The sequence below is a fragment of the Salmo salar genome, chromosome 08 (genome assembly GCF_965601325.2).
Source record: "Salmo salar chromosome 08, fSalSal1, whole genome shotgun sequence".
NCBI classification, from domain to species: domain Eukaryota; kingdom Metazoa; phylum Chordata; class Actinopteri; order Salmoniformes; family Salmonidae; genus Salmo; species Salmo salar.
This window is the reverse complement of record NC_138298.1, coordinates 20,677,215-20,697,610: the sequence shown is the minus strand read 5'-3', so window position 1 is coordinate 20,697,610 and position 20,396 is coordinate 20,677,215. Positions and strand designations below refer to the sequence as shown.

Here is a 20,396-nt window from a genome sequence, read left to right as displayed (position 1 = left end):
ACCTTGACTAGGTGTCTCTCCTCCTGAGGGAGGGGGGGATCTTGTTCTCTCTATCCCTCTTGCGCTCTCTTTCCCTCTCCCCGCTTCCTTTGTGTCTGGTGTGCCACAGGGACAATTCCCCCAAATACAAACCAGACCTCGTTCTCAGTCCGTCCGTCAGCTCTCTCTCACTTAGAGATGTCTGTATAGGTACAGTACACCCACCCACACACAGCACCGCCTTGCGCTCCCACTAAGTCTCTGACCGCTCGCCCCCTCACTCCATAGGGGATCCATCTAGCCAGCTTCTCTTCCCTTATTATAGTACCAGAGAGACAGCCTAGCCCACGGTGCAGACAGAGAGAAAGACCGGGAGAGAGAGAGACGAAAAAGAGAAGCTATTAAATATCAGTGACAAGGTGAAAAGAAACAGCTTCCTGCCACAGAGTCGTCTTTTAGATCTCTCTCTCTCTCTCTCGCTCTCTCTCTTCCTCTGGCAGATGCCTCGATTGTTTTGATGTGTTTTCCTGAAGACAGGTACTTTGTAGTCCTGTTTATTTGTGTTGAGAAGCCACGTCGACAGGCAAACCAGGGAGCTACAGGGATGGGGTCGGGGGAAGAAGACAAGAGTTTAAAAGGGGGTCTGTGACGGTAGTGGGTTTCTGATGTGATGCTTCCTCGCCTTCACTTAGTACATGTTCATGTTGGACCGTTTCAAGGTAGGGAGGGGAGGGGTTAAGAGTTGAGGCTGTGAACCAGGTCAAGAGGTATTTAAAAAGTTAGCAGACTCTGATACAGCCTTTGAGAGACTGACCCGATTCTAAAACTCTGTGGCCCACGCACCTGTCAAAGGATCTGAACTGGTTGGGGTTGTTTCCCATAGCAGCTCCCAGGAAGGCCGGCGGCAGAAGGCTGGGGTCCACCATGATGTCATCAGCAGGCGCCGAGACCAGGCTGCGCAGGATGTCCTTCACGTTCTTCCCGCCCCTGACGTCCGCCGTGGTGTTGTCTCTGTGACCCCTGACCTCTGAGGAGAGGGTGGACAGGGCCTCGGACACGGCGTCGGGCCCCTGGGCGGTGGAGTCTGCCTCGCTGGGGGCCACGGAGCTATGGTCATCCCCGATGCCAGAGTCTCGGCGACGGAGGGACACACTGCTCTCCAGCTCGGGACCGCCAGAGACGGCATTACTGTCTGATGGGCGGAAACATTAAAGGAGGTTTCTTTTTTATTTATTTTTATTTTACCTTTATTTAACTAGGCAGGTCAGTTAAGAACAAATTCTTATTTTCAATGACGGCCTAGGAACAGTGGGTTAACTGCCTTGTTCAGGGGCAGAACGACAGATTTTTACCTTGTCAGCTAGGGGATTTGAACTTGCAACCTTTCGATTGCTAGTCCAACGCTCTAACAACTAGGCTCTAACCTGAACCTTCTACGTGCATCAAAAATGAATGAGAACCTACTATACCACATCTAAGAGACTGTAAAGACTATCAACACACCAGTACATTTCCAGACACAAATCAAGACATTTGGAAATTCCATATATAACTCATGTATAAGAGAGAGATTGACATCTTGAGGGATGGACACTTGCTAGATGCAGCTCCTGCGTAGCCATATGGGGGAGGTGTGTACCTGCGCTCCTGGCAGACTGGCTGCGCTGGGGGGGTTTCTTGTCGTTTTGGGGCTCCAGGATGTCTCGGTACTTGGACACCATGAGAACAGAGATGAAGTAAACCACGGCCAGGGCCAAGAACTGAGCCTGCTTACTGTCCTCCTTTACCAAAACACACACAACATGCAACACAGCTATAATACAGTACACCGCCAGTCTGTAATATGTTTGAATACGTACATATGTAGGATCTTAATTTGATCACCCTGGTGCAGAAGAACTTTCCTGCAATACATGATTTTTTTTACTTGTAGTGTATGAGGTTTTAATAAGGCTTCTGAAATGTGTAATTTCCACTTTGAAATTTCAGACTTGATTTTATCAACACCTACAAAAATGTAATAATAATACACATTTCCTGTTGCTGCAGGAACTGTTTCCTGCTGTAGCATACTGGCTCAAATTAAGATCCTACATCTTCACAGTATTTAAAAAAGAAAATGGGGTCTTCCAAAAAGACAGCAATAACAAGTTTTTACAATGCATAGGTACTGTTATTTATTTGAAAAGTTGACTCGTTTCAACCTCAGTCTTTATCAAAGCTTTGTAAACTCACGATATCTCTGAAGACCACGGCTCTGAGGCGGTTGATGTCCATTTCCTGTAGAAGACGGTCCATGTCTCTGATGGGAGACATCCCTCCTGTCACAACATCAACAGGGCTCTGCAGGGGTACAACACAAGTACACACATGCACACAGGCAAGCACACATACAGAGACCGACACACAGGCAAGCACACATACAGAGACAGACACAGACACACAGGCAAGCACACACCCAGAGACAGACACAGACACACAGGCAAGCACACACACAGAGACAGACACAGACACACAGGCAAGCACACACACAGAGACAGACACAGACATAATAATGTAAGCACCCATACAGAGACAGACAGACATAATAATGTAAGCACCCATACAGAGACAGACACAGACAGACATAATAATGTAAGCATCCATACAGAGACAGACACAGACAGACATAATAATGTAAGCACCCATACAGAGACAGACATAATAATGTAAGCATCCATACAGAGACAGACATAATAATGTAAGCATCCATACAGAGACAGACATAATAATGTAAGCATCCATACAGAGACAGACATAATAATGTAAGCATCCATACAGAGACAGACATAATAATGTAAGCATCCATACAGAGACAGACATAATAATGTAAGCATCCATACAGAGACAGACATAATAATGTAAGCATCCATACAGAGACAGACACAGACAGACATAATAATGTAAGCATCCATACAGAGACAGACAGACATAATAATATAAGCATCCATACAGAGACAGACACAGACAGACATAATAATGTAAGCATCCATACAGAGACAGACATAATAATGTAAGCATCCATACAGAGACAGACATAATAATGTAAGCATCCATACAGAGACAGACATAATAATGTAAGCATCCATACAGAGACAGACATAATAATGTAAGCATCCATACAGAGACAGACACAGACAGACATAATAATATAAGCATCCATACAGAGACAGACACAGACAGACATAATAATGTAAGCATCCATACAGAGACAGACATAATAATGTAAGCATCCATACAGAGACAGACATAATAATGTAAGCATCCATACAGAGACAGACATAATAATGTAAGCATCCATACAGAGACAGACATAATAATGTAAGCATCCATACAGAGACAGACACAGACATAATAATGTAAGCATCCATACAGAGACAGACATAATAATGTAAGCATCCATACAGAGACAGACATAATAATGTAAGCATCCATACAGAGACAGACATAATAATGTAAGCATCCATACAGAGACAGACATAATAATGTAAGCATCCATACAGAGACAGACATAATAATGTAAGCACCCATACAGAGACAGACACAGACAGACATAATAATGTAAGCATCCATACAGAGACAGACACAGACAGACATAATAATAATGTAAGCATCCATACAGAGACAGACATAATAATGTAAGCATCCATACAGAGACAGACATAATAATGTAAGCATCCATACAGAGACAGACATAATAATGTAAGCATCCATACAGAGACAGACATAATAATGTAAGCATCCATACAGAGACAGACATAATAATGTAAGCATCCATACAGAGACAGACATAATAATGTAAGCATCCATACAGAGACAGACATAATAATGTAAGCATCCATACAGAGACAGACATAATAATGTAAGCATCCATACAGAGACAGACACAGACATAATAATGTAAGCATCCATACAGAGACAGACATAATAATGTAAGCATCCATACAGAGACAGACATAATAATGTAAGCATCCATACAGAGACAGACACAGACAGACATAATAATGTAAGCACCCATACAGAGACAGACATAATAATGTAAGCATCCATACAGAGACAGACATAATAATGTAAGCATCCATACAGAGACAGACATAATAATGTAAGCATCCATACAGAGACAGACATAATAATGTAAGCATCCATACAGAGACAGACACAGACAGACATAATAATGTAAGCACCCATACAGAGACAGACATAATAATGTAAGCATCCATACAGAGACAGACATAATAATGTAAGCATCCATACAGAGACAGACATAATAATGTAAGCATCCATACAGAGACAGACATAATAATGTAAGCATCCATACAGAGACAGACACAGACATAATAATGTAAGCATCCATACAGAGACAGACATAATAATGTAAGCATCCATACAGAGACAGACATAATAATGTAAGCATCCATACAGAGACAGACACAGACATAATAATGTAAGCATCCATACAGAGACAGACATTATAATGTAAGCACCCATACAGAGACAGACACAGACAGACATAATAATGTAAGCATCCATACAGAGACAGACACAGACAGACATAATAATGTAAGCATCCATACAGAGAGACACAGACAGACATAATAATAATGTAAGCATCCATACAGAGACAGACACAGACAGACATAATAATGTAAGCATCCATACAGAGACAGACATAATAATGTAAGCATCCATACAGAGACAGACATAATAATGTAAGCATCCATACAGAGACAGACATAATAATGTAAGCATCCATACAGAGACAGACATAATAATGTAAGCATCCATACAGAGACAGACATAATAATGTAAGCATCCATACAGAGACAGACATAATAATGTAAGCATCCATACAGAGACAGACATAATAATGTAAGCATCCATACAGAGACAGACACAGACATAATAATGTAAGCATCCATACAGAGACAGACATAATAATGTAAGCACCCATACAGAGACAGACACAGACAGACATAATAATGTAAGCATCCATACAGAGACAGACACAGACAGACATAATAATGTAAGCATCCATACAGAGACAGACACAGACAGACATAATAATAATGTAAGCATCCATACAGAGACAGACACAGACAGACATAATAATGTAAGCATCCATACAGAGACAGACAGACATAATAATGTAAGCATCCATACAGAGACAGACATAATAATGTAAGCATCCATACAGAGACAGACATAATAATGTAAGCATCCATACAGAGACAGACATAATAATGTAAGCATCCATACAGAGACAGACATAATAATGTAAGCATCCATACAGAGACAGACACAGACATAATAATGTAAGCATCCATACAGAGACAGACATAATAATGTAAGCACCCATACAGAGACAGACACAGACAGACATAATAATGTAAGCATCCATACAGAGACAGACACAGACAGACATAATAATAATGTAAGCATCCATACAGAGACAGACACAGACAGACATAAATAATGTAAGCATCCATACAGAGACAGACATAATAATGTAAGCATCCATACAGAGACAGACATAATAATGTAAGCATCCATACAGAGACAGACATAATAATGTAAGCATCCATACAGAGACAGACATAATAATGTAAGCATCCATACAGAGACAGACATAATAATGTAAGCATCCATACAGAGACAGACATAATAATGTAAGCATCCATACAGAGACAGACATAATAATGTAAGCATCCATACAGAGACAGACATAATAATGTAAGCATCCATACAGAGACAGACATAATAATGTAAGCATCCATACAGAGACAGACATAATAATGTAAGCATCCATACAGAGACAGACATAATAATGTAAGCATCCATACAGAGACAGACACAGACAGACATAATGTAAGCATCCATACAGAGACAGACACAGACAGACATAATGTAAGCATCCATACAGAGACAGACATAATAATGTAAGCATCCATACAGAGACAGACACAGACAGACATAATAATGTAAGCACCCATACAGAGACAGACATAATAATGTAAGCATCCATACAGAGACAGACATAATAATGTAAGCAACCATACAGAGACAGACACAGACATAATAATGTAAGCATCCATACAGAGACAGACATAATAATGTAAGCACCCATTGCTGGTTAATGCTGAAAACACCATTATCAGTTTTTATACTCTACCCACTGTCCAAAACTAGACTTCTCTGTAAGTCTAAGACATGACAAATGCTAACTGATTGTCATGGAATGTGTACGTGTTAGCAGAGGTCAACCACAACGGCCCATTCCACCATCAGTAGCCCGAGTGTTGAAAATCAACCCATGGGAGGTGTACAGTTGGCCAGTCCACATACAGTACAGTATCTGCCCCATTCAGCGGGATGTTGTGTATCCCCTTGAGACTCAGACCCTTAACATAATGGGTTTACCATAGAGCCACTCACTGCATTATGAATGAGATTTTACACACTGGTTTCAGGAAGAAAAACAGGGATTTAAAAAAAAAATGTTTTACTGGAAGTCACTATATCAAATCAAAAGGCCAACAATGACAAAGGGCCTTGTCTAGTGTAACATAACAGCGGGCGAAGTAATGCAATAAGATATCAGCTAATGCAATAATAACACTCTGCTATTACATAGGGAGGACCACAAGGGATGGGTTCCTGCAGGGGAATTATTAGGATGCAACACAAGACAAAGTATGACTTAGAGGGATGCTTACAATTCACTAAGTGCAGTGATTCTATTCAATTAATATACAGGAGGAGAAATGTCATTAATTATGGTATTTCTCCATGTCTGCTAGGGAGATTGGGAAATGTAAACAAAACAAAAACTTTTGGGGGGGGGTATTGCTAGAAAGTCAAGATTCCCGAAATTACAGAAAGAAGAGAGGGAGGGAAGAAGTGTGTGGAGGGTAATGAAGAGAGAGTCTGTGACTCAGTGAGGAGGGATGACACTACTTGCCTGCGCGGGCATGGACTTGGCGGCTCCCATGAGGCTTTGCACGGCTTGCTGGCCACGGGCGCTGTACTGGCTGGGCTTGAAGTGAGAGTGCTGCTGACATTCCAGACAGTTCCTCACAGCCATGGCACACACTGCAGAGAGAGATGAGAGAATGGAGAGAGATATTAGAGAGAGAGATATTGGAGAGAGAGAGAATGAGAGTGTTGCGGTGGATGTACAAGTCAAAGAAAATAGGCTGCGTACACATATTTTGAAGATGTTATCGCAGGTGCAGCAAAATGCTAGCTCCAACAGTGCAGTAATACCTAACAATACAAAACAATACACACAAATCCAAAAGGAACGAAATGAAGGAATATCTGAATGAGCCATGTCTGAGTCCGGAATATAAATATATATGTATATGATGGTGTGTATAGACATTATGGACAGTATATGAATAGAAAAGGTGTGTACAGCAATAGTTATATAGGATGAGCCATGACTAGAATACAGTATATACATATGAAGTGAGTAAAACAGTATGTAAACATTATTAAAGTGACCAGTGTTCATTGACTATGTACATAGGGAAGCAGTGTCTAAGGTTCAGGGTAGAGTACCGGGTGGTAGCCGGCTAGTAACAGTGACTGACTTCAGGGCAGGGTAGAGTACCGGGTGGTAGCCGGCTAGTAACAGTGACTGACTTCAGGGCAGGGTAGAGTACCGGGTGGTAGCCGGCTAGTAACAGTGACTAAGTTCAGGGCAGGGTAGAGTACCGGGTGGTAGCCAGCTAGTAACAGTGACTGAGGGCAGGGTAGAGTACCGGGTGGTAGCCGGCTAGTAACAGTGACTAAGTTCAGGGCAGGGTAGAGTACCGGGTGGTAGCCGGCTAGTAACAGTGACTGACTTCAGGGCAGGGTAGAGTACCGGGTGGTAGCCGGCTAGTAACAGTGACTAAGTTCAGGGCAGGGTAGAGTGCCGGGTGGTGCCGGCTAGTGACAGTGACTAAGTTCAGGGCAGGGTAGAGTACCGGGTGGTAGCCAGCTAGTAACAGTGACTGACTTCAGGGCAGGGTAGAGCACCGGGTGGTAGCCGGCTAGTAACAGTGACTAAGTTCAGGGTAGAGTACCGGGTGGTAGCCGGCTAGTAACAGTGACTGAGGGCAGGGTAGAGTTCCGGGTGGTGCTGGTTAGTAACAGTGACTAAGTTCAGGGCAGGGTAGAGTACCGGGTGGTAGCCAGCTAGTAACAGTGACTGAGGTCAGGGCAGGGTAGAACCGGGTGGTAGCCGGCTAGTAACAGTGACTAAGTTCAGGGTAGAGTACCGGGTGGTAGCCAGCTAGTAACAGTGACCGAGTTCATGGTATGGTAGAGTACCGGGTGGTAGCCGGCTAGTAACAGTGACCGAGTTCATGGTATGGTAGAGTACCGGGTGGTAGCCGGCTAGTAACAGTGACTAAGGTTCAGGGCAGGGTAGAGTACCGGGTGGTAGCCGGCTAGTAACAGTGACTAAGGTTCAGGGCAGGGTAGAGTACCGGGTGGTAGCCGGCTAGTAACAGTGACTAAGTTCAGGGCAGGGCAGGGTACCGGGTGGTAGCCGGCTAGTAACAGTGACTGAGGTCAGGGCAGGGTAGTGTACCGGGTGGTAGCCGGCTAGTAACAGTGACTAAGGTTCATGGCAGGGTAGTGTACCGGGTGGTAGCCAGCTAGTAACAGTGACTAAGTTCAGGGCAGGGTAGAGTACCGGGTGGTGCCGGCTAGTGACAGTGACTAAGTTCAGGGCAGGGTAGAGTACCGGGTGGTGCCGGCTAGTGACAGTGACTAAGTTCAGGGCAGGGTAGAGTACCGGGTGGTGCCGGCTAATGACCGTGACTAAGTTCAGGGCAGGGTAGAGTACCGGGTGGTGCCGGCTAGTGACCGTGACTAAGTTCAGGGCAGGGTAGAGTACCGGGTGGTGCCGGCTAGTGACCGTGACTAAGTTCAGGGCAGGGTAGAGTACCGGGTGGTGCCGGCTAGTGACCGTGACTAAGTTCAGGGCAGGGTACTGGACGGTGGTCAGCTAGTGCTGACTATTTAACAGTCTGATGGCCTGGAGATAGAAGCTGTTTTTCAGTCCCAGCTTTGATGAACCTGTACTGTAAATGCCTTCTAGATGGTAGCGGGGTGAACAGACCGTGGCTGAGGTGCTTGATAATCTTGTTGTCCTTGCTTTCACACTGGGTGCTGAAGATGTCCTGGAGGAAGGCACACTGCCCCTGGTGAAGAATTGGGCTGGAGAGCACTGTGGCTATGGACAATGCAGTTGCCGTACCAGACGGTGATAAAGCCTGACAGGATTCTCTCAATGGTGCATCTGTAGAAGTTTGTGAGGGTCTTAGCGGAATTTCTTCAGCCTCCTGAGGTTGAAGAGGCACTGTTGCGCCTTCTTCACCACACTGTCTGTGTGGATGGACCATTTCAAATTGTCAGTGATGTGTACGCTGAGGAACTTTCACCCTCTACGGGCCAGTCAATGTGGATGGGGGCGTGCTCTCTCTGCTGTCTCCAGAAGTCCACAATCAGCTCCTTCATTTTGTTGACGTTGAGGGAGATGTTATTTTCCTGGCACCACTCCTCCAGGGCCCTCACCTCCTCCCTGTAGGCTGTCTCGTCTTTGTTGGTAATCAGGCCTACTACTGTTGTGTCGTCTGCAAACTTGATGATTGAGTTAGAGACGTGCGTGGCCACGCAGTCATGGGTGAACAGGGAGTACAGGAGGGGTCTGAGCACGCACCCTTGTGGGGCCCCTGTATTGAGGATCAGCGTAGTGGAGGTGTTGTTGCCTACCTTCACCACCTGGGGGCGGCCCTTCAGGAAGTCCAGGGGTGAAGTAGTGAGAGAACGAGCAACCAAAAAAGCAAGACACAGAGAGAAGCCGAAAAGAGAATTGGGGAGAGACAGAAAGTGAGAAGTGAGGAGCGGTTGAGAAAGAATTGAACTCTCCAGGAACAAGGTCAAGGCTCCAGTCCACCTGGACAACAGCGTTCACCTCTTCCCTCCCTGCTCCCCTAGCCCCAACACTGGTTCTCCCGGTATCCAAGGTCACGCGGGTTCTCCCGGTATCCAAGGTCACGCTGGTTCTCCCGGTATCCAAGGTCACGCTGGTTCTCCCGGTATCCAAGGTCACGCTGGTTCTCCCGGTATCCAAGGTCACGCTGGTTCTCCCGGTATCCAAGGTCACGCTGGTTCTCCCGGTATCCAAGGTCACGCTGGTTCTCCCGGTATCCAAGGTCACGCTGGTTCTCCCGGTATCCAAGGTCACGCTGATTCTCCCGGTATCCAAGGTCACGCTGGTTCTCCCGGTATCCAAGGTCACGCTAGTTCTCCCGGTATCCAAGGGTCACGCTAGTTCTCCCAGTATCCAAGGTCACGCTAGTTCTCCCGGTATCCAAGGTCACGCTAGTTCTCCCAGTATCCAAGGTCACACTAGTTCTCCCGGTATCCAAGGTCACACTAGTTCTCCCTGTATCCAAACCCTGCATGGGGTTCATTCAATATTGGATGACAATGGTGCCTCACTGCATGTGGGTCTTGCCTGGGTAACAAACTACCTCACAGAACATGAGGTAAAATATCCACTTTTTGATAACTTCTGGTAGGTTTCTGGCTCCTGCCACGGCAAGGGGGCATTTTTATTTTTAATATGATATATTGCTGTGCTATAATCCGAGCAACGCTTTCTATTTTGCTTTCTATCCTTCTTTTAGACCCTCCCTCGTTTCTGTATTTGACAACTGACAAATGTAAACTCTGAAGGGTCTAGATTAGAGGTGGAAGTATTTCATCTGGAATGGTCTGGAGTTTTACATAAGGCCTTCAGGAGAGGCAGTGTATTTGTGTGTGTGTGTGTGTAAATTCCCCCTTGAAACCTTGTTACAGTCTACTCAAAATCAGATTACTGCACCAGCAAGAGGGAAAGAATACCTCATCAAAAATTAATCTCATAACGGCAGCTCTCTAAAAGCAGGCATGTGCAACGACAGCATCACTCTCTCCCCCGAGCTCCCCACCAATGAGAATGGCCATGGGATAAACCCAGAAAAAAAACCGCGACTGGCTATCAGCTGAACAAGGTGGCGTACAGGGCGACCATTTTGTTTACGAGCTAGTTTTTTTAAGGAGTATTTAAAAGCAAAAATGGATACCGGAGCACGGAGCACGGCCCATTACCCAAATGGAGCAGATGGTTTAAATCACCATGCATAGTCTTACTGTACTAGGGAGCTTAGGAGTTGGATGAGGGGTGAGTTGGAGGTTGGATAAGGTGGTTGGTGTAATGTACTGCCTGAATAAAATGAATAATGTAAAGCATTTGAAGTATATTTTATTCAGCTAGCAGAGCAGGGGTCTAGCCGTGTCTTGGAGCTGTCACGGGGTTACTTTAATAGACTGGAACATGAGGCAGAGAAAGAGAGCGAGAGAGAGGCATGCCTAGGGCTACAGCCAGGGCCATTACGGGGGAATCGCCTAATCATAGGCGGCCATTTTAGAGTGTTGCAGCGCAGAGGGGTTATAATAACAAGATAAGAGAGGGCTGCTACGAGCCAAGAGAGAGAGCGAGAAAGAGAGAGGATACACTATGGAGAGCTTTGGCAGCTCAGACTGCTATTAGAGTCTACTGCAGTCTGATATAAAGGGGGATTGATAAAAACAGGTGAATGAGGAGGAAAAGGGTGAGAAAAGGAGGAAGTGAAGGGAGAAGTAGGAAGTAAAGGGAGAAGGATGAAGTGAAGGGAGAAGGAGGAAGTGAAGAGATGAGGAAAAGAGGGAAACAAGAAAGGAAGACATGTAAAGAACAGAACAAGAAGAGAAGATGTGAAGAGATGGAAAAGACCAGAAGGGATGGAGGAGAAGAGAGAGGTTCTTCCATACGTACCCAGGCGAAGGCTCTGTCTGAGGATACCCCCAGAGGACATGTTCTTCTCAGCCTCGATCTCGGTGAAGTTGAGGGAGGAGGCGAAGATCAGAACATCCACCAGGTTGATGAGGCGCTGCAGGAAGGTGACAGACGCCTCCACCGACAGACCCTGGGACGGCTCAATGTTCTCCAGATCATGCTGAGGAGAAGAAGAGGAACAAACACCACCATCACTAGCATCATTACTGTCAAATCCAAACCTAATGATGACATGTAGCTATTAGTCAACTTAGGGACCATGTTTGGTAAGAAAGGAAATGCCACAGATGGTTCAACGTTTGCTGAGCAACATCATCTTGTCAATTCAATTTCCACTCTGTCCATTTTAGATTTCAATCAGATTAAATCCTCATTGAATTCAATCCCGTCTCTGAATCTAATTATGATGGAATTGACCCCTGCTGTAGCCACAGCCATCAGTGCACACTGGACATTGTTTCCAGTGTAAACGATAAAGGGAGTGGTATGGAGAGGAGAACAGACAGAGGCCCACACGTCCATCAGGGTTTATGTTATACTGGAGTGCTACTGTCACTGGGGTCAGACAGTACAAAAACACACTAACCATGTTAGCACTGGCCAACTGTAGTCTAATGTGATTAGAGAAAGGTCGACAGACAGACAGACAGACAGACAGACAGACAGACAGACAGACAGACAGACAGACAGACAGACAGACAGACAGACAGACAGACAGACAGACAGACAGACAGACAGACAGACAGACTCTCACTGAGGAGGATGTGGCAGCGGAAAGCAGGGGCAGGATGCCTCCACAGGCCATGATGAGGTTGTCCACCACCTGAGAGATGAGGTGCACTGTGTTGTGGACAAACACCACATTCTCACTGCTGTTCACAAAGTCCATCACCGTCTTAGTGGAGTGACTGGGAGAGAGGAGATAAGGTTGAGGCATAAATTACACAGAGGTACATAGAAGCTAAACATTATAACCATTGAATCGATGTACAACACAATCAATGCCTTCAGTGCCTTCAGAAAGTATTCATACCCCTTGACATATTGCAGATTTTGTTGTGTTACAGCCTGAATTCAAAATTGATTAAATATATTTTTTCCCCTCACCCATCTAGACACAATATCCTATATAGACAAATGGAAAAATGTTTTTAGAAATGTTTCCTAATTTATTGAAAATGAAATACAGAAATATCTAACTGACACTCCCTTGTCAACACTTTGTAGAATCACCTTCGGCAGCGATTACAGTCGTGAGTCTTTCTGGGTAAGTCTCTAAGAGCTTTCCACACCTGGATTGTACAACATTGGCCCATGATTCTTTTTAAAATTCTTCAAGCTCTGTCAAGTTCATTGTTGATCATTGCTAGACAACCATTTTCAGGTCTTTCCATAGATTTTCAAGTAGATTTAAGTCAAAACTGTAACTAGGCCAATCCGGAACATTCAATGTCATCTTGGTAAACAACTCCAGTGTATACTTGGACTTGTGTTTTAGGTTATTGTCCTGCTGAAAGGTGAATTCATTTCCCAGTGTCTGGTGGACAGCAGACTAAACCATGTTTTCCTCTAGGGTTTTGCCTGTGCTTAGCTCCATTCCGTAAATGTTTTATCCTGACCCCCCCCAGGCCTTAACGATGACAAGCTTGCTTATAACATGATGCAGCCACCACTACGCCTGAAATGATGTATTTGTATTCAGGAGAAAAAGTGAATTACTTTAGCACATTTTTTGCAGTATTACTTTAGTGCCTTTGTTGCAAACAGGATGACTGTTTTGGAATATTTGTATTCTGTACAGGCTTCCTTCTTTTCACTCTGCCATGTAGGTTAGTATTTTAGAGTAACTACAATGTTGTTGATCCATCCTTAGTTTTCTCCTATCACAGCTAATAAACTCTAACTGTTTTAAAGTCACCATTGGGCTCATGGTCCCTCATTCACTGCTTGACTTAGGGGCATTACAGATAATTGTATGTGTGGGGTAGATTAGGTAGTCAAAAAATCATCTTAAACACTATTATTGCACACAGAGTGAATCCACGCAATTTATGTGATTTTTTTTTTAAATTCTCTATATTTTTTTTACCCCCTTTTTTTTCCTCCCCAATTTCGTGGTATCCAATTGGTAGTTAGTCTTGTCTCATCGCTGCAACTCCCGTACGGACTCGGGAGAGGTGAAGGTCGAGAGCCATGCGTCCTCCAAAACACAACCCAACCAAGCCGCACTGCTTCTTGACACAGTGCCCATCCAACCCGGAAGCCAGCCGCACCAATGTGTCGGAGGAAACACCGTACACCTGGCGACCTGGTCAGCGTGCACTGGACTCGAACCCAGAATCTCTGGTGGCACAGCCTTAGACCACTGCACCACCCGGGAGGCCCTTATTATGTGACTTATTAAGCACATTTTTACTCCCGGTCTTATTTAGGCTTGCCATAACGAAGGGGTTGAACACCCATTGAATCAAGATGTTTCAGCTTTTCATTATTTATTAATTTGTTTTTTAAAAAAATCCAGTTTGACATTATGGGATATTGTGTGTAGGCCAGTGACACAAAATCTCAATTTTAAATTCAGGCTGTAACACAACACAATGTGGAAAAAGTCCAGGGGTGTGAATACTTTCTAAAGGCACTGTATCTATTCTGTTTAAACCTCTGAGTTTTTTTTCAACCCTTATTTTACAAGGTATGTTGACTGAAAGCACATTCTCATTTACAGCAACGACCTGGAGATTAGAATGTTTGCAGGATAGACAGTATCTTTTGTTGTAAGTTAGTGAGTTAGAAAGTCGCCTGTCCTGCAACCATTCAAGTGATCAAAATGCCATGCAATTCTCCATGTATTTCAACCAATTCCCCTCCTTTACCTCCTCCACATCTGCACGTCAGTCTCGATGGAGAAGAGCAGGTCTGTGAGCAGGCGCTGGTGCATGTGAGACCAACAGAACTCTGGAATACGGAACATGGTGGAACGAGCGGAGGAGCTGCTCTCTCTGGCCTGGCCTCCTGAGGCACCGGCTGCAGCCGCGTCGCCCTGAGGAACTTCCTGTGGTACAGCACTCAGGACAGTTAGCAGCATATATATATATATATATATATATATATATATATATATATATATATATATATATATATATATATATATATATATATATATATATATATATATATATATATATATATATAAACAGGTTTAGCTTTAGCCATATAAATATAAACAGGATTAGCTTTGGCTTTAGAATTAGCCATATAAACATGAATAGCTTTGGTTTTAGCATTAGCCATATAAATCTAAACAGGATTAGCTTTGGCTTTAGCATTAGCCATACAAATATAAAAAGGATTAGCTTTGGCTTCAGCATTAGCCATATATATATATATAAACATGAATAGCTTTGGCTTTAGCATTAGCCACATAAATATAAACAGGATTAGCTTTAGCATTAGCCATATAAATATAAACAGGATTAGCTTTAGCCATATAGCCATACCCACATACATACTGTACATTATAAAGCACTTATCGTGAAAGACACAATATACATGTAAATACATGTTAAGACCAGTAAATAGATGAAAGCAGTGATAACATACAGGTGTGGAGGTCTCCTTTAGCTCCAGTCTCTCTGTGTCTGAGGCCACACTGGACACATCCAGCCTGGCAATGTGGATCTCTTTGGTCTTGGTGGCAGAGCCAGGGCCCTCTGCTGCACTGTCTTTCCCTGCCTCCCCAGCAGTAGCAGAGGCTACCTTCGGAGAGGTATCAGTCCTGGTGCTGGGGGCCTCTGTGGCCCCTGAGGCCTGTGGGGCTTCTGGCTGGACCGCTTTGGTGCTGGGGGCCTCTGCTGGTGCTACAGCCTGTGGGGTGTCAGATTTAGAGACAGTGGCCCCTACTGCTGCTGGTGTTGGTAGTATAGCCTCCAGGGCTGTAGGGGGCGACATTGTGGACTCTAAAGGCTGCTGTGCTGGCTCTGTGCTGGTGGGGTCGGTGCCTGGTGCAGACAGGTCAAGGTCAATCTCCTCCATTTGAGGGGGTTGTGTCTGACTCTCCTCAGGTACAGAATCAGGTGGTATCTCTTGACTTTCTACTGCTGACTTTGTGACCTCAGCAACACTCTCCTCTTCCTTCTTCTTTTCAGTTTTAACCTCTTCTGTCTTGATCTCCTCTGCTTTAACCCCTTCCATCTTCTCCTCCTCAACTACAACCTCTGTCTTCCCCTCCTCTGTCTCCCCCTCCTCTGTCTTCCCCTCCTCTGTCTTCCCCTCCTCTGTCTTCCCCCCCTCTGTCTTCCCCCCCTCTGTCTTCCCCTCCTCTCCAGCAGTGGCGGAGACAAAAGAGGATTCCTCCATGCTGTCGTCGGTGGAGCTGGGTCGGACCTGGTCACTGACTGACTGGACAGATGCCCCGGCTGTTGACCCCTCCGCCACGCTGCCCTTCTGGCAGGCCGAGACCGCAGCAGAGACCTGTTCCTCCGGTTGCTTTGCCAGTTCCTTGGGTTCGTTCAGGGAATCTTCAGACATAAGAACGTTGGCGTCTTTGTAGCTGTGCGTTTCTGACCCCTTCTCTCCATCCGTTTGAGGTCTTACTACTTTGTCAGTATCAGATGTTTTAGCATCGTCGCTTGTTTCTGTTTTAGCCACCTTCGCGACATCAGTTCCTGGCTTGGTCGCTTCGTCTGTTTCAGCTGTGCTAGATGCTGCAGCATCATCAGTCTTGTCTGTGGCGGTCTCAGTCTCAGCCAGGGCCTCAACGGTCTTACTGATGACTTTATCCTCAGTAAGTTTAGCTTCAGTCTCCTGTGTAGTAGCTTCAGCTCTGTCACCAGCACCTCCTCTCTGATCCTCAGAGATCTGATTCTGGACCTGCTGTAGTTCCTCCGTCTCCGCTTCTTCAGCTCTGGCCAGCATGTTGGACACAGTTATGGGTGCTTGACCCCTCTGACTTCTATCTCCTTCTCTCTCTGGAGGGCTGGGGGTGGAGGCAGATGCTGTTGAGGTTGCTGAGGGAGGAGTAGTGTTGGGGGACTCCTGGTTCTGGGGGACCCCCTCTGGGTCAATGGTGAGCTCGATCACGGTGGAGGGGGCAGTCTCCTCCCCCTGATCCCTGTTGGTCCGGAGCTGGCCCTGAATCTCAGAGTCTCGGCTGGCCCCGGAAATGGTCCGGATACCAGCCGCATCGCCCTCGGAGCCCAGTCTCTGGTACTGACGGAACATACGGGCCAGGTTCTCCTTGTGCTGCTCGAAGGTCACCTGCAAACATAAACAATAAACAAAGCAAAGCGTTAGTTTCGTTTGACAGGCGCCATGTGGGGCCTACAACAAACTTTAGACCAGATTTTAGTTACATAGATAGTTTTTTTTTTTTACATTTGAGTCATTTAGCAGACACTCTTATCCAGAGCGACTTACAGGAGCAATTAGGGTTAAGTGCGTTGTTCATGGGCACATCGGCATATTTTTCACATAGTCGGCTTGGGGAGTCGAACCAGTGACCTTTCGGGTTACTGGCCCAATGCTCTTAACCGCTAGGCTACCTGCCGCCCCCAATGACTGACGGTCAGTGACATGTCCAGAGTATCATCAATTCACCATCTGGGAGTCTATAGAGAACAATTATCTGCTGTGGCATTTGAGGAAGAGACCATCACCCATCCATGTTAGCAGTCATAGATTAGTTAGTAGATACTGTAAAGTGTGTGTCTGCCAGTTGAACAGCGTCCGTGTGTCATCGGCAAATCATCACTCTCCTAATCTAAGGCCCTGCATTAATCACGGTGGCTCTGAGGACAGAAAGTCAAAGGTGAGTAAAGAGGGAGAAAATACAGGCAGACTAGATCATCTACGCTGCTTTTAACTAAGAACTGAGAGAGAGAGAGAGAGAGGAGAGAGAGAGAGAGAGAGAGAGAGAGAGAGAGAGAGAGACAGAGACACAGAGAGAGACAGAGACACAGAGAGAGACACAGAGAGAGAGACACAGACAGAGAGACACAGACAGAGAGACACAGAGAGAGAGACACAGAGAGAGAGAGAGAGACAGAGAGAGACAGAGACACAGAGAGAGACAGAGACACAGAGAGAGAGAGAGAGACAGACACAGAGAGAGAGAGACAGACAGAGAGAGAGAGAGAGAGAGCAGAGAGCGAGCGAGAGAGAGAGACAGGCACGAGAGAGAGACACAGCGAGAGAGAGAGGAGCACAGAGAGAGAGACACAGAGAGAGAGAGAGAGAGACACAGAGAGAGAGAGAGAGAGAGAGAGAGAGAGACACAGAGAGAGAGAGACACAGAGAGAGAGAGAGACAGACAGAGAGAGAGACACAGAGAGAGAGAGACACAGAGAGAGAGAGACACAGAGAGAGAGAGACACAGAGAGAGAGAGACACAGAGAGAGAGAGACACAGAGAGAGAGAGACACAGAGAGAGAGAGACACAGAGAGAGAGAGACACAGAGAGAGAGAGACACAGAGAGAGAGAGACACAGAGAGAGAGAGACACAGAGAGAGAGAGACACAGAGAGAGAGAGACACAGAGAGAGAGACAGAGCCTGACTATTTGTAATTAATTAGGCGTTAGTCATTAATGTTCTAAATTAGATGGCTACAAGGCTGGTCATTACTCTTCTGGTACTGGGTTAGCTGTGATTGTTAATCCATATCTGTTTTCTCAGAGTAGAAAAGTAAAGAGGCCTTTCTAAACGCACCGATAGTAAAGGCCTTTTCTCTCCAGGTTTAACGATCACAGTCTAGTGACTTAGCCTTCTCCTCCCCCCCATTAGTTTCTGCTTCATTTGACATTTAGCATTTTTTACCAATTAAAAGCATGCTGCATTGCATTCAAAGTAGAGCAGTATGACCATATGGAAACTACACTGGAGTGGTTAGTCAGTGGAATAATGTCACACTGCGATGCAGTACATTAAAATGATGCATGTTGGCCTTAAATGGGTTTCTATAAAGATTGAATTACCATTAGAATGGGAGTACTGTATTTAAAACGGTGGTTAGCGTAGAGCTACGATAAGAGACCAGCAGCACTGGGTGGCCAAGGCATCACTTTAGCCAATCTGGTCTAATTTAATTCTAGTCCACGTCTTGGTTAGGGTTATGGAACATTTTTATGGTAGTGTAGGAAAACAGTGCCGGCTATTCTAACCTGACAGCTATTAGCTGGACGCGCTGTCTGTAGCCAAATCACACAGCGCTGCAAATCGACCTTACAAATTACATTATAAACAGAAATAAAAATAATTGGTTATCAAATTTCAATATCCCTCTAAACACACCACCTGTAAACAAACTGTATTCTAATCCAGACATCTCATTTCAACTCAATATAATACAAACTGACATCACAATGCAGACCAATCTGAAATCTGAACGCGATGCAGGGTTTGGCAGCAGTCCTCCATCCTTCTCTTAGTCCATTTAACAACTGTTCAGAGATCAGTTTGGGCCCCAGACCGCAGGCTGTGTGGTGTGAGGCTGGGTGGCTCACCACTGGTCCAGGGAGACCCCCTATAGCAGGTTAGGGCCTGGGAGTCCCATTGAGATCAATAGATAGGCGGCGACCACAAAACAATGGGGAAATGGGGAAAGCCAGCGCGGCTCTAATCCAATTAGCTAAATGCAATTCCTCCCTCCTCCCAAATCAATGTCGTCTGTCTCTGCCTGCACTGCCTGCCGCAGTCCTGCCTGGACGGAACTCTTCCTTTCACTCTGTTTTTCTCCCTCTCCCTTTCTCTCTCTCTCCTTCCCTGGATCATTTTCCCCTGATGATGTGAAGCAGGAATCCGAGCAGAGCACTGACTGGTGATGTCTTTGGGAACCAAAAGGGAGTCCATTAAGACCACATGGTGAAGGACAGCCAGACAGTTACATTGTCCTCCTATAGCTCACACAGTTGGGTTCCCAAGCTATGGGCCACCAGACAGTTCTATGTAGGACCAGATACAGGTTCATTTAGGGAAACTAAGGTAATACGTAGATATCTCAATAACTCCCACTGCTCAGCTTCAGCACTGTGGAACTTCTATACAACACACACTAGGCCTACAGTTTACCCTATGAGAAGTCCTGTACACCGTCATTTGTGTGTGTGTGTGTGTGTGTGTGTGTGTGTGTGTGTGTGTGTGTGTGTGTGTGTGTGTGTGTGATCCGTGCGTGTGAGCAGCCCTGGTCAATGTTCTCCATGTCCTGTACTTCCCTCTCCTTTGTGGAGTTGTCGATGTGTCCATCTCAGCATTAAGGATGAACAATAGAGAGAGAGAGTCTAGAAGCTACATCTCAACATGCTGTGGCTCAGTACTGGAAGGCTTTGTACTGTGGATCCATACTCCCTTGTGTCTTGTGAACTGCTGCTAGTAGAGAACTAGCATCCACATTAGAGTAAACACACCGTTTGTAATGTGTACAAGCTGCTATTGATCTAATAAAAGGCTACAAATAGACATGATTCAAATAGGACTATATCTGAAAGCCCCATCTGGTTTCTTCTGCTTTA

At 45.3% G+C, this 20,396-nt stretch overlaps 1 protein-coding gene across 4 annotated transcripts in view; it reads right to left on the bottom strand.

Annotated features, from left to right (window-relative positions):
• Positions 1 to 20,396, bottom strand: part of LOC106610178 (lipopolysaccharide-responsive and beige-like anchor protein) — a 296,378-nt gene that overhangs the window by 193,003 nt on the left and 82,979 nt on the right. For 3 of the 4 annotated variants that reach the window (XM_045722742.2, XM_045722744.2, XM_082978435.1), the window contains exons 23-30: positions 15,494 to 17,149; positions 14,767 to 14,945; positions 12,648 to 12,801; positions 11,873 to 12,053; positions 6,977 to 7,107; positions 2,215 to 2,322; positions 1,619 to 1,760; positions 823 to 1,171 (exon numbers count right to left, since the gene is read on the bottom strand). In XM_045722742.2, the coding sequence (XP_045578698.1) occupies positions 823 to 1,171; positions 1,619 to 1,760; positions 2,215 to 2,322; positions 6,977 to 7,107; positions 11,873 to 12,053; positions 12,648 to 12,801; positions 14,767 to 14,945; positions 15,494 to 17,149 (2,900 nt within the window). The remainder of the gene's footprint in view (positions 1 to 822; positions 1,172 to 1,618; positions 1,761 to 2,214; positions 2,323 to 6,976; positions 7,108 to 11,872; positions 12,054 to 12,647; positions 12,802 to 14,766; positions 14,946 to 15,493; positions 17,150 to 20,396) is intronic. The other variant, XM_082978434.1, reaches the window with a different exon arrangement.